The 13,659-nt window shown below is 44.4% G+C and overlaps 1 protein-coding gene across 2 annotated transcripts; it reads left to right on the top strand.

The window, feature by feature from the left end:
- Positions 1-791: 791 nt before the first annotated feature.
- On the top strand, positions 792-12,133 carry LOC142776696 (uncharacterized). 2 transcript variants are annotated; one of them, XM_075880855.1, is made up of 5 exons: positions 792-1,165; positions 6,154-6,208; positions 8,339-8,427; positions 11,606-11,765; positions 11,863-12,133. In XM_075880855.1, the coding sequence occupies exons 1-5, from the start codon at positions 1,019-1,021 to the stop codon at positions 12,123-12,125; spliced, it is 714 nt and encodes a 237-aa protein (XP_075736970.1). In that variant the 5' UTR covers positions 792-1,018; the 3' UTR covers positions 12,126-12,133. The 2 variants fall into 2 exon arrangements, with proteins under 2 accessions (XP_075736970.1, XP_075736971.1); XM_075880856.1 differs by having other exon boundaries at positions 1,021-1,165; positions 6,146-6,208.
- Positions 12,134-13,659: the final 1,526 nt, after the last annotated feature.

Here is a 13,659-nt window from a genome sequence, read left to right on the forward strand (position 1 = left end):
TCGCTTACAGTATAAAACAAACACAATTGCGAACAATAAAATGCGACGCTGTTTAAAGAGGCGGACCCAGGTTACGAGGAGAATTATCAGTATGGCATACACACCACGTGTCAAGCTTTTGCAACATCTAAAGAGACTAAATATGGAAAGTTGCCTTTTTAAGTTAACATGACAGTACCAAATGGAAAAGCCACACGAGAGAATAATTCATCGTGGGCTAAAGAATGTGTTTTCAATATTATACACAGCTTTGCAAGACAATATCGACGAGTTTTACTCGTCTAGGTGTGGGAGGTGTAGGCCTGATAAAATGCGATGTTGCTTCAGAGCCTTTCTTTCGTAATATTGCAATTTTATTCAACTCTTTCAAACGCGGCCCCATAAATTTCTACTGGGTGCTCGAACACGGCAAGCAGGTCGCGGGGCAAAATCTTTGTAACATTTTATTACCGAAACAGCGATACTAGCAATGCTTGAGCTGCACTTGCTGTTTTCTAAATTGTAACCTCCTCAATCTCATCACTGTGATCAGGAAACAGAGAGGAAAAGTACAGCAGTAGTACGTAGAGAAATATTTAATTTCAAGCCCTTTAGCAATATCATCTAAACAAATTGCCAGTTCACTATTGAACTCTCGATGGAAACAAACAGCTGATCAGGGACGCAAGCTTGGCTTGGCACTGGCTTGGCCGTCCATACAGAGCCAAAAGCCGCTGCAGGAAACTGGATTGCGGATCGTATTGAGACAAAATATTTTATACATTTTTGTTTTCTTTGTTTCATTTCTCTAATTGCTCTTGTGATGGCGTGGACCGCGCTTCGTGATCTCATGTACCGGCGCACTGTTTTTAAGTTTAGTATGGCGCACGATAATACATGATTGCGTGCTTTAATTTAAAAAGGTTCGCGAGTATGGCAGCAACACTGCAATGTCGGGAAGAGGCACGGGGAAGAGGATAGTAGTAGAACCAGTAGCAGCTGCATGCCCGGGTGGAGCGACTGATGCCCAGATGGAGGAATGTCAACCCGATGCCTTTTGTGTTGGCCGTTCTGGCAGTTCCGCCGACTTTATAGAAAGAAACGACCCCGTCGCTTGTCCTCTTCTCTTTTCCTTCGGGCATCAGCGACAACATTGACGGACGACGTGTTCGACTTCACCGTGCACGTGAGTATAGGTTGGTTTTTCATTCGAGTGAATTCTTGTTCAGATTTGCAACTTGTCGACTTCATCCTGATCACCTGTCACCGGCAATAAGTCACATACGTGTGATATTTAGGTGAAATAAATGATAATGCACATTTTCTGCTCCATTTGCGTGACTTAGCTACACCAGGACATGAGGGAAAGCCTTTGTCGCCTAGCCACTAGCAGGCAAGATCGATCACTCGCATCCTTCAGTTCACGAATCAACGCGCCTGCCTTAAAATTAGTAAGCTGCTCGCAAAGAAATCTTACCGAGGCAATTTTGTTTTCTGTGAACAATGCACCGTAGATTTGTCTTGAATAACAAAAAAAAAACTTGAAAAATAAATGTCGCGACCTTTTAGAAAACGCCGTGTCTAAGAGCTAGACGCGGCATTTTGTAAAATGCTCATTAAATTCAATATGTTTTCGTAGTTTCTGCTTGAAATTATTATTGTCTATGAATTTCATGGCCCAATCTTTTGCTTTGGCTGAAAATCTCGGCGGCAAAAACTTTGTTCAGTGTCCCTTTAAGGGCAGGTGTAGATGCCATCATTTCAGTCGCAAATCTTTTTGCTAGTTGGTCGGCTGGTTAACAATAAGGGTACTAACTAGAGTTCCAGATTTCATCAGCAACACATCATCATGGCTTCATCAGATGCTGCATTATATACATTCTATCCTCGTTTTAAATAGGTGTACCGTATGGTCCACTGTTACAGGAAACAAGCGAGCTCATGGACAGTGAGCCATGTTGTGATAACTGGCAGCGAGGCTTGTGAATGGGACGCATGCGCATAGAATCGGGGTGCGCCCAGTTTTGTCTGCCATTTCTCCGCATGTACGCATGACAGCATTGGAAAGCGCATCCGTATTTTAGCTGTGCAATTTATCTAGCCCAGTGCCTCCTGCTTCAGGGATTTCCTGTGAGCACAAAAAATGCATGATTTTAATCGTTGCTGCAGTGTTTTGCAAGTTGTCACCGTAAAGCACATCATATTTTTCGCATAATGCTCGCTGCAACTAGCAAGTTTCGATGACTCGAAATGCTGTTCAGGTCTGATGTAGCAAACATTTTAAGCTCGTCCTCATGACCATGAAATATTGGTTTATTAAATAATGGAAGGCAGAGTTGGTATCAGTTGATTTACAGTGTGAAAATGAAAAGTGCGAAGGACCGTGCCTTGCAAGTAAGCCCCGAGAGCATGAGCAGAGAAGTAGCAGATGAGGATGCTCATGCGCTGCATTTCCAAATCTCACCAGCACTAATGCTTGACGGACTGCTGGCCACGCACTAGCGTGATCTTTCTGAAACAGGACTTGGGCCCTGTAAGCATGTTCTTGAAGGGCATAAGTAAAACGTAGAATGGGCCCCCTAAATGCACCCATCCTTGAACCATTGGGCTTATGAATTAGTGCCCTTTTCAAAATACAACTATTCTGAGCTCTAAATTGTGACAGAACAGTGCACGAAGTTCAAAAATGGGAAAAAAGTCTTTAAATGTCCCCTTTATACATAGTGTTCTTGTGATGTCACTTCTGCCGATGTCGCCCTCTCCCGCCATGCCCGGGTAACTCCCTGGGTACCTACGGCAGTTCACGTGCTGCAGTGCGGTTTGTTGGGGGCTCGTCATCTGTTGCTGTGAACGATGTGGAAGCATTGTGGTTTTTTGTTGTCTTACTTTAACGAGCTCATTGGATTAGGAAGGCCTCGCTCGTTCACTCGATACAAGACCAGATAATCAAGATGTGCGACACATATACCAGCCACGACGTACCCCGGCTGCCCGCATATACCAGCCACGGCGTACACCGGCTGCCCGCCACAACCTATGAGGGCCTATTATCTTGCTTTCACTACAAATTGCCTGGCCCAAAAACAAGTGAAAGCTCAAAATCTCTCGAGCCGCAATTTTAGGAGTGGATGTGCGAAGCGCAGCTGCTCCTATCGAAAACTAGTCGTGCAGAGCTAGGCAAGTTTACAAGAGATATAATATTATGAATATATTGTCACGGCCTACGCCACCAAAGTAGCAATGCCCCCCCCCCCCCCCAAGTGTTTTAAACAGTGCTGATGTTGAGCTTGAGCCTCTTTGATTGCAAATTGTGGAAATAGTCGAGGAAAATATTATACAAGGCAGATAGCGACTTTGCGTGGTGTGTGCCGCAGTAATGCCAGTCATCACTTTATTTTTCGCGTATGCTTTAACACACTTTTCACTTTGTATTTTGCTTTTGTTGTACGCTAATGTACAGTGGAGTCACTGAACATGATAGAGACCGTGTATAGAATTAATTGACTAATAAAAAAAAATCCTGACGCCCAACTTGAACCGATCGGCTATACTTCAAAGTGAACTAATATTGTTTCCCATTCTTTATAGTTTGTTTCAATGCAATACCAAATCTCCGCGATCACCATCACGATTTTAACCGCCTTCCTCGCCATCATGATTTTAACTGCGGACAAGTTTCTATGTACAGTATCTTGGTAAGCTATATCTGTTTGCAGGTAAATACTTGGCTATGGCACTTACCCGTAATGAAGTTGCACCTGAAGATGCAAATATTGCAAAGTTTCTTCAAGTAGCTTTTGTTAATCTGCACCAGCCAAATACGCTGGTACTTTTAGGAAAATCGGAATGTGCGTTCTCATTTTTAGGTTATAACTTTCAGCGAAGAAACACCCTAAGCTCTGCTCCCTCTGCGTGGACTACTAAATCAACTTGCCTCGCTAGCAGCTCATAATTTCTCAAACTTGCATCGTGAGGCAAAACTAAACGGGTCCAAGCACGAGGAGACAACATGGCAGTTGTAGGCGATAGATTCGGTTGGTGCCCGGGCATGTTGGTGGCGCATTTCGGAAGTGACGAAAAGGCGCTGCGAGATGCATGTGCACACTTTGTATAGTTGCTGTATTGGACAGCAAACTTTTTTTCTTATCTGAGCAGTTTTACCAAAGGAAGCTTCATCATATGGCGTGATAAATGAAGCGAATCCACAGGTTGAACCACATCATAGCCTCGCTGTGCTTTTGTACTTTTTTTAGCTCGCAAAATTTATTGACGGATAAGGCAGCACTTGTTTCTTTACCATATGATCATCTCCGGTGTGCTGCTGCCCCAATATTTCAAATTCTAAGCATTTACACCATTGTATGCTAACTTTTCCTTCAAAGTGAGACAAGCCACATGTGTATCGTAGATCAAGAAGCATGCCAGTTTTACGTAATTGCAAGGTAAACATCAGAAATGCACAGTTGATCAAAAATACCAGTTTAATGGTGCATCTACATAGCAGAGCACCTGTGGCACCTCGGCAACAAGATAATGCCACACATGTTACAAGAGATAATTAAAAAAGACAGGGGACGTTCCGCGTGAACAAATAGAAACAAAAATAAAATGGCATGTGGCAGCGAGCGAAGGCGGCAAAGGGGGGGGGGGAGCCCGTGGGACTTCAGCGGATGAACGTAAGGTGTGTGTTTAATATGTGGAAGAAAAAAAAAATTCAAAATTTTGGCGACTGAAATGAGGGTGACTTAGTGAGTGCGCTCATGACGAGAGTAAACACGGTTATTATTTTTTTTTTCAAATCTCTTTTGAAAGCCACAAAAAATCTGTATGTGGTGCAGCCTAACAGAAGGTCCGTGAAGGCAAATTATGAATTCATCGTTGTACGAAGTCCTATTTTTTTTTTCATGCGCACCATCCCCGCCACGGTGGTCTAGTGGTTAAGGTACTCGGCTGCTGACCCGCAGGGCGCTGGTTCGAATCCCGGCTGCGGCGGCTGCATTTCCGATGGAGGCGGGAATTTTGTAGGCCCGTGTGCTCAGATTTAGGTGCACGTTAAAGAACCCCAGGTGTTCTAAATTTCCGGAGCCCTCCACTACGGCGTCTATCATAATCATATAGTGGTTTTGGGACGTTAAACCCCACATATCAATCAATCAATCATGCGCACCATAAATAGTGCTCAAAATTTAATTGCATATGTTGTTTTCATCCTCGCTGTATTCCGTGCTGTTTATGATGTAAAAAAAAAAGTAGCACGCTGAAGTGGTGCTGCTTTTGGGCAACAGTTGAAAATGGCGGGGTGCATGAATGCGGAATACTGCCGCTTACACTCAAATCACTCTTGTGGTCACCTCCCACTGTTTGCAGCATGTGTTGTGTATACACAGCTGCATATTTCCTAGCTAGAAAAATTTGATTTTAGGTGTTTCACGCCATTTTCTATGTAACTATTCCACGATTACACACACTGATCAGCAGGCTTTCAATTGCGCTGAAGGACACAGGTGCCATAAAGTTCAAGTCGATTCTTTCAAAGAAACCATATGTAAAGGCTGAAGCTTCATGCTTACATACATACACACACACCATATTGTTTTTTGTACTTTATGAAAGCTGCGAAGGTCTCATGTGCCTCCAAGCGTAACCTGTCTTATTTATTCTCCATCACCACATAAGTTTTGTGAGTTTCAAATAAAAGTACTTTGCGCATGGCCACTTTTGGGTAATTTTTTTGTGTAGGTGTTATTTGAGCAGCCTACAGTGTTTACTTTATAAGCCTGTATGTATATGTTGCATTATAAGGATGCAGAATGTGTGTAGCTGTACAATATAGATGAAGTGTAAAAATTAAGTATGTCTATTGTAGTGTTCTTGCAACCAATCTTACCCCCGTATTCTAGAACGTCCCTCCACTCAACGCTTCACCTTCACTTGAGATGGCTGATGGGAGCGCCGTCTCTAAGCAGAGAAAATTGCTGCATGTCAGCAATAATCTGCTGTGATTCTCGAGTAGCGCAGCGTCGCTTTCAAACGAGCAGCGGCACAGTGCTCAACTCTGTCAAGTGAAGGGTGAAAGTCGAGTCGGGGAGCGTTTATGAATATGGGGGTTAGTTTTGTTGTCTTGTTAACCTGCCATTAACACTGGATTGATGCTACTTTGCTCTAGCTGTACAGTGCTCTCCAAGGCTCAAGGAGGCATCGCACGGGGAAGGCTCGGAGCAAACCATGCGTGAGTTTCCTTTCATTGTTACACTATGCACGTATTAAGTGATAGACTTTAATGTATGCTATTTGTATTGTGCAAGTTTTTGGGGACATACAACTTCCAACACTTATATGTTCTGACGAAAATCACGCAAGAATGAGAGAAGCTTGTGCAAAAATTATGCAAGAGTGTAAGAAGCTTTTGCAGAAGTCTGTGAAATGAAGTTTTGAAATTTTGTGGCAATGTGTCATTGTACAGTGGTCAACAGTCTTGCTTAGCATGCTTGACTGCAGGGCTCCCGGCTGCACAGGCGCATCTACGGAGTGCCTGATGCATGATGGGCCAAATGTCAGCCTGCACACTGGTGCCTCTTATCCCCGTTTGTCTGTTACATCAGTGTCTCTTGTAAAGGGGATCAACTGTGCTACCTTTTTTTTTTCGAATGTAATGAGTTCTTTTTCCAGATTATTGTTGTTTTAAGGTAGAGCCTCACATTTCTATCAAATACTGAAGATTCTATTTTTCCTTCTAGATGCTATGAAGTCACTCCTTGTGTTACAATAGAGTGAACACTGTTATGAGAAAAGCTACTTGATGGAGTTAACTCACTCCATATTGACTTAACACACAGAATTGGTGAAAAATACACTCCATTCCAGCTGCATTAGGAATAATATTCATTTGCATACTTCTGTTTCTTTTGTTTGTTTGTTGGCTGGAGGTTTGGAGTATAGGGTGGCCAGAGGGCACTGTGTAGTCTTTCTTCATCTTCCCAATTTCATGAACATCAATTGATAGGCGTATGGGAAGCAGCCAGCATGCTGAAACAGTGGTGCAAGCATGCAAGATGTTCACCATTGCATGCAGTCAGTTGCTGTGAGCAACCTACTGCATACAATTAACTGCGAGTGGTGCTGCACTATGTGTGCCTCCTGGAAAGCTGCAATGGTAAAGTGCCACAATCGTATAGTAACATGGATAACATCGCAATTTGTTTGTTGAATAATTTTGCAACAGAATCAATGGAGTTTTGGATAAATTTGTGTATCTGCCTGGTTCATCAAAGCTACAGAGTCAAATGCGGTATATACTCGCGTATTATGTGTACTTGTTTTGTCGATCCGGTCATGTGCGAAGCTAGTAGGAATCGCTCGCCTAAAAGCTCAACTGGGAATATATGTTGCAGGCGCTGTCACAGCTGTCTCAAAGCGGATGGTCATTTGTTTGCTAAGCCTGTTCAAATGCCCCCATTTTCTTGAAGTTCTTCCGAACAGTGCTCACAAAAACCAGTTCCCATGACAGGGTTATACCAGAGAACATAAGTACTCTCCAATAATTGTCGGGAACCCAACGTAAAGTAAGATGCAGACAAGGAAGCGCGATGCCAACACAGTGCTGTGTGTGTCGCCCTTCATGTGTGTGTGTGCCCATTCCTTGTCCCAGTCTTCTATTGCGTTGTGTTCCCTCCGATATCTAACCAACACACCCAAGCTTCTATGCTAAGTCTTATTCAACGCACTGTTCTGCTGGCTCCCATACTGAATATTGCATGTCGAAGAACTCCACGCTGATGTGCTTAGCGGTAGCACGGTTTCAGTTTTCTTCGGTAAGTTTTATAATAGCAATCTGCCTCGTATATAATTATTGTAGCCTATCACAAGGAACAGTAAAAACGCAATGGCCAGATGGCGAAACCGAAAAAAAAAAAGAGTGCGAAAACCTGCCTCATCTGGTTGATGTGACAGGTCCTTGCACGCGTTCAACATCTGTGCTGTGTCTCGGGAATACATTCTTGCCGTGAAAGAGGTGGGAAGATAGGAGGCAAACCTTTAGGCATTTCGGACTACACATAAACAGGTTTCGGTTTTCAAGTTCGATATTCTAGGGAAAGCATAAAAGTTCATGGAAGAAGGGACCTTGCACTCAGTCCATTTTGTGTAAGACTGCACTCGCCTGCTCGACAAGAGATGTGCCTGACCAGAGCATCATGAAGTCAAATGTGTCTGTGTGTGTGCTGGCAAGGTGGCTCGGGCTGGTTGGGGAGGGCAAAGTATGCGAGCAAAAAGTTTCTTGTAGTAAAGCATGCTGGCTAATTATACTGGTGAGGATGCAAATTGTGCGAGTAAATATGGTATGTACTCTTGTATGTTTCAGCTCTATTGCTATGGATCCTGCGGATCCAACTTGGCATCCGGCAGCAACAAAGAGAGGTTCTGCAGGAGGTGCGACAGCTGAAGCACGAGGTACGGCTCTTGTCAGTGCCTCAGCACGCCCAGCCAGCACAGCGCCCCTCTGACCTTCCCCGGCTGCCTGCTGGTACAATTGGAGAAGTGGAGGCAGCAGAGGCAGCTGTGCAGAGTAAAGCTGTGGCTGTGGCTTTGGTGTATATTTCTTGATTTTTAATATGCCTATGTAACATGCAGAAATTTAGTACTGCTTTAAGATACTGTGTTTCGGGAAACAAACTAGTCAGGTTATCTCATAAGCCACTGTACTACAGTCGAATATGAATAATTCGTACTCAAAGAGGCCAGAAAATTTGTTCAAATTAAAAGAAGTTCAAAATAATGAGTTACCGTAATTACATGAATCTAACACGCACCTTTTTTCCGGTTAAGAGAGTTCATAAATCGCATGTGCGATAGAATCGAGTACAACAAAAGAAATGAATATGGTCATTCTATTGCCATCGCCACTTACAAAATGGCCGCCCCCTACGTGCGTCGGCATGGCGCGTCGGTCATTTCTGCCTATGTGTTTCCCATGCGCGGCACTTCATACGTGTGCTGAGGAGTTCGTCATCTTGTAGTACATTAGCATCGACGGCATGGTAGGGCCGACTCCAAAAACTCGACGAGTGCACCACAATGCTGCTTCTAAAAGAAAAGTCGTCGCGTGTGCCGGAACGGACAGAAATCGGGCCGCATCGCGGTCATTCGAAGTTCCCGAAACGTGCGTGTGGGACTGGCGGAAACAAAAGGAGAATATTGTCGACAGCAAAGATTCACGCAAAGGCTTCAGTGGACCACAGCAGGGTCGGTTTCCACAAATTGAAGAGCTGCTCGGCGAGTATCTGAGGTGTGTGTTTAATATGTGGAAGAAGTGAGCGGCACAGCGGCCCGTGACGACAGAACTGCTCCAAGTGCAGGCTATGCAGTTAGCCTTAGAAAAAGGGCTAATGCAGAGCCGTTTTAAAGCGAGCAGGTGCTGGCTAACGAACTTTATGAAGAGAAAAGGCTTTTCCCTCCGAAGGCGAACGGGCATATGCCGGAAGTTGCCGGAGGAGTACGAAGAAAAGCTTCAGAGTCTTCAGAGGTTCCTCCTAAACTTGCGGCACAACAACGGCTACCTGCTTTGGCAAATCGGGAATGCCGATCACACGCCTCTTTACTTCGACATGCCTGGCACCACAACCGTCTAGGAGAAGGGGGCGAAGCAAGTTTGTGTACTGACATCGGGCCACGGTAAAACTAGAGTGACAGCAATGCTCTGTTGCACGTCAGATAGGCATAAGCTTCCCCCGTACTTCATATTTAAACGGAAGACGCTCTCAAAAAGAGTCGTTTTCGCGAGTGGTGTGATCAAGCGGGCCAACGAGAAAAAAGGGTGCGCGTTGCAACCGATGTCTTAGTTTTTTTTTTTTTTTTGTCGTGGAAATTGGGCGCGCGTTACAATCGAGGGCGCGGTAGAATAGAGTAAATACGGTAAACGAGCGGAGGGCTCACCATGCAGTGATGCATGTGCATGGAGTTTTATTCACAAATTACAGGACATCCGTCATTAATTAAAGTAGTCAATACATGTCTGTACACGTTGGCCTTGCAACGAGTCAACAAGTTTTGCGTGCAGTTTGCAAAGCATTTGTACTTCGGCTTCAGTATTCTCCTGGCAAAAGAAGATGCGCGCGGCAATGTCCAGTGCTGACACTCTTCGAAGACAACTGTGTTTCCACTGTTACCATCTGCGCTGCAGCCGGAGCGTGGCCAGCACATGATGAGAATGGAGGAGCGTCTCCACCTGGAGAAAAGCAGATCGGCATTCGAGAGAGAAACACTCCGCAGCAGCTTTTTTTTTTCTCTCTTCATGCGCGGTGTTGAAAGGAGAAGAGTCTCTACATAGCAGGGACGGAAAACAGGGAAGCGTGACACCGGCGCGTTGCAGATTGGCATGAGAGAGAGCCAACTCTCTGCGACAGCTTTTTCTCCCCTCTTTCTCTTCATGCGCAGTGTTAAGTGGAGAAGGGTCTCTACGTGGCAGGGACGGAAAAAGCCGAAGCGTGGCACAGGAATGTCGCAGATTGGCATTTGGCAAACATTCCACCGCAGTCTTTTCTTTCCTTTTCTTCATTTTCTTCTTCAAGCACAGCGATGAGGTGTCTGAAGTGCCACCGCAGGATTGGGCGGGGTGCTGAGAGCATTTTCGGAGCGCGGTATAGCTTTGATAGGACCACAGCGTCAGTTCGAATTAAGTGTGTTGGAATTAATGAGATTCGACTGTATTTACTATAGTCTCTGAAGTCCGAGTGAACTGTCCTAAGCTAGCAGACGATGTAGGCGGAATCGTGTGTTTGATGGGCAGTGACTAGCAATAGCCTGCTTAAAACAGACATTCAGTAATTTTGTTCATATATCACCCTATTTCGTGTCCGCTGCGGCTCTCTCTACTTTGAGCTACAGTTCACCCTGCCTTGTGTTAGTCGATTTCTTACTTTTTTAAATATCTAACACGCACCAAATTTCGCAGTGTGAAGAAAAATGCACCTTTGTTTATTGTGATGAGATTTCTATAGCGACATGCCTCTTTGTTGGCTATCACAGAAAAATATAAACAGCAAATGGTGCGACCATCTAGTGCGACCTTTATTTTTCTATCAGTTTCATCTATGACCAAGATTTGGCCGCTCTAAGGTTGCCTCTTAGTACGCCTTGATCATGTTCATTTATCTTGTTGTGCTCTGCTTACAATGCATTGATTAAAAACATGTCCAAGCTTCTTTTTGAATTCCACATATTTTATCGTTTTTCACGTGTAGAAGCTACTCCTGGTCAACATTCAGGCAAAGACATAGTAACCTCGAAGAAACGTGTATTGGAATTTGAGCACTGTACAAAGTAATTATACTATTTCATAGCTAGAATCACTATTTATTAAGGGTTATAACAGTGTTGTATTTGATTTCATAACAGCGAAACTGCATTCAGAGAAGGACTCTGAAAGGCTCTCACACTGAGTGTGAGAGGGCTGATGTGGAAACCATTTTAGGTCAAGTGAGTTGAAGTTAGCGTGAAAAAACACTGAAATGTTATGATGCCCAAAAATTCAAGTTGTTATTTTCAGTGTCCTCTTGCAGATTTTTATCATGAAAACATTTCGATGTGCTGTTGCGTTTACCCCATCTATGCTTCTTGCATTTTTTTACAGTGCAAGCACCTCCTGCAGATTGGGGGACGTGGCCTCCGAGAAATTGGTGTGAATGCCATGAAGGCTGTATTGGCACATGACGTGCAAGTGCTGTACAGCCTTCATGGCAGAAAAGGGAAAAGGGCCTTTGTGAACCTGAGGCTCTGTAGATTAGTGACAGGTTAGACTTGTTCATTGTTTTATGTGTGTGTACCCTTGTATATTCTCTGTACTGCAGTGCTTCATGTGTACTATGGTATTTCTGTTCTTGTATGCAGATGTCATCTGCCAAAAAGCAGGGTGCGACCAGGCGGAGGCCCTCAACTTTATTAAGAGGTGGCTGCCAGGGTCTGGTGATCGCTGTGGGGGCAGGAAGCGGCGCTTCAGAGAAACATTTGTTGTGGAGCAGCCCGATGATCCCCACTCTCAGAGTGCAGATTATCGGCTGCTCGCGGCAGCTGGCTTCCTGCCCAGCCACAGCAGCCAGGGCCTTGACAGCACCACTGTCACTGTGTCCCCAACGCAACCTGACCTGCAGTAGAGCGGGCCTTTTTTGGTTGTGTATATATATTTTTCAATGTATACATTTTTTGTTGTACCAAATAAATAAAAAAAACGAAGAATAAATAGTCTGCAGACTGTCGGTGGTGCACTGTTCGGCTAGCTTATGCTGATTCGGAAGCACCATCACCATGTTTTAGTTACAAAAAAATGCTCTAAACTATGAATATTCTCGATTACCATGTGTGGGACATATGTGGGGATTGCAAGTGGGGGACATACGCTTTCAGCATTTACTTCCTAACGACTTTTTTCGATCTGCTGTACCAAATGCCAGTACCAAATAAAGCACTCGCTATTGCAAACGATAAATTGGTAAAAAAATAAACTACACTTCTAGTGTTAGCAAAGGGAATGAGGTATAAAAGATGAAATAGATCGAGTAACTGCTTTCAGTTCTCGGCATTCAATTTTTTGTTGCCCCAAGTATACAGGGCTGCAAAGCTACAAGAGCGGGTCATCGAGGCATATTGCTTAAATATTTCGGTAAGAAAAATTCCCTACTAATAGTGGTTACATAATGGCAAGCCAATCAGTAGCCAATATTCGTCGTGCAGGAAACATCGGTGTAATAACGGCATTCGATTGGCTGCAATGTGGCCCTGGATTGGTCCAATGTCGGTCGTACATCCGTAGCCAATATTCGTCGTGCAGCAAACATCGGCGTAAAAATGGCATGTGATTGGCTGAAATATGGCCCGATGTTGGCCGAACATTGGCAGCTTTGTCGGCAATACGATGGGCCTTCGTCGGCCCAATGTTGGTTGCATACTGGCTAAAACATCGGCAAAACGTCGGCCCATCATTGGCTTGAACGTCGGCCCGACATTGGAAGAAGTTGCACTTCCGACGTCGGCCCGACGTCGGTGCCGATGTTAGCCGATGTTGGTCCAAGATTGGTCCAACGGCGGCGTGCTGCCTGGGTAAGGGCTAATTTTTTCGGGTTTTTACACATTATAACGAGATCTGACAGACAATAACAATAAGGAAAGATAGGGGAAGATATTAGACCAAATTGTATTGTAAATATGAAGAACAGTGGGTGAAAAGATAACTTGCCGGGGGCAGGATCCGAACCTGCGACCTTCAAATGATTCATTCGATGCTCTACCACTGAGCTACCGCAACAGCTATTCCTCCAGCCACTTTATAGGGTTTATAAGGGAACTAAACGTGGGAGTGTCTTTCAGCGCCACTAGTAGCCATGGCGGCGAGTGTGGCACACTCTTTTGAGCCTGTTTGGCATCACGTAGCACGAAAACTTGTTACAAGTGGGCAGCTGACCAATAGTCCCTCGTATACAACCTAAATTCACAATGTCGGCCAGTACAAGACCCTCGTTAATGAATAAGGAATGAAGTGTATACCGAAGGGCTCGTTTTTTCAAGGTTTTACACAATAATAATGAGAACTAACACACAATAATGCCAAGGAAAGTATAGGTTAAAATATTAGACCAAATTTTATTGTAAATATGTAGAAAAGTGGTTGAACAGGTAACTTGCCATGCACAG

Source organism: Rhipicephalus microplus, chromosome X (genome assembly GCF_043290135.1).
Source record: "Rhipicephalus microplus isolate Deutch F79 chromosome X, USDA_Rmic, whole genome shotgun sequence".
NCBI lineage: Eukaryota > Metazoa > Arthropoda > Arachnida > Ixodida > Ixodidae > Rhipicephalus > Rhipicephalus microplus.

What these genes read in the sequence shown, in the direction of transcription:
- LOC142776696 (XM_075880855.1), top strand. Translation starts at nt 1,019, where the DNA reads ATGTCAACCCGATGCCTTTTGTGTTGGCCGTTCTGGCAGTTCCGCCGA. An exon ending in AGGCTCGGAGCAAACCATGC is followed by an intron (nt 6,209 to 8,338) that starts GTGAGTTTCCTT and finishes TGTATGTTTCAG; the next exon opens with CTCTATTGCTATGGATCCTG. An exon ending in GCTCTGTAGATTAGTGACAG is followed by an intron (nt 11,766 to 11,862) that starts GTTAGACTTGTT and finishes TCTTGTATGCAG; the next exon opens with ATGTCATCTGCCAAAAAGCA.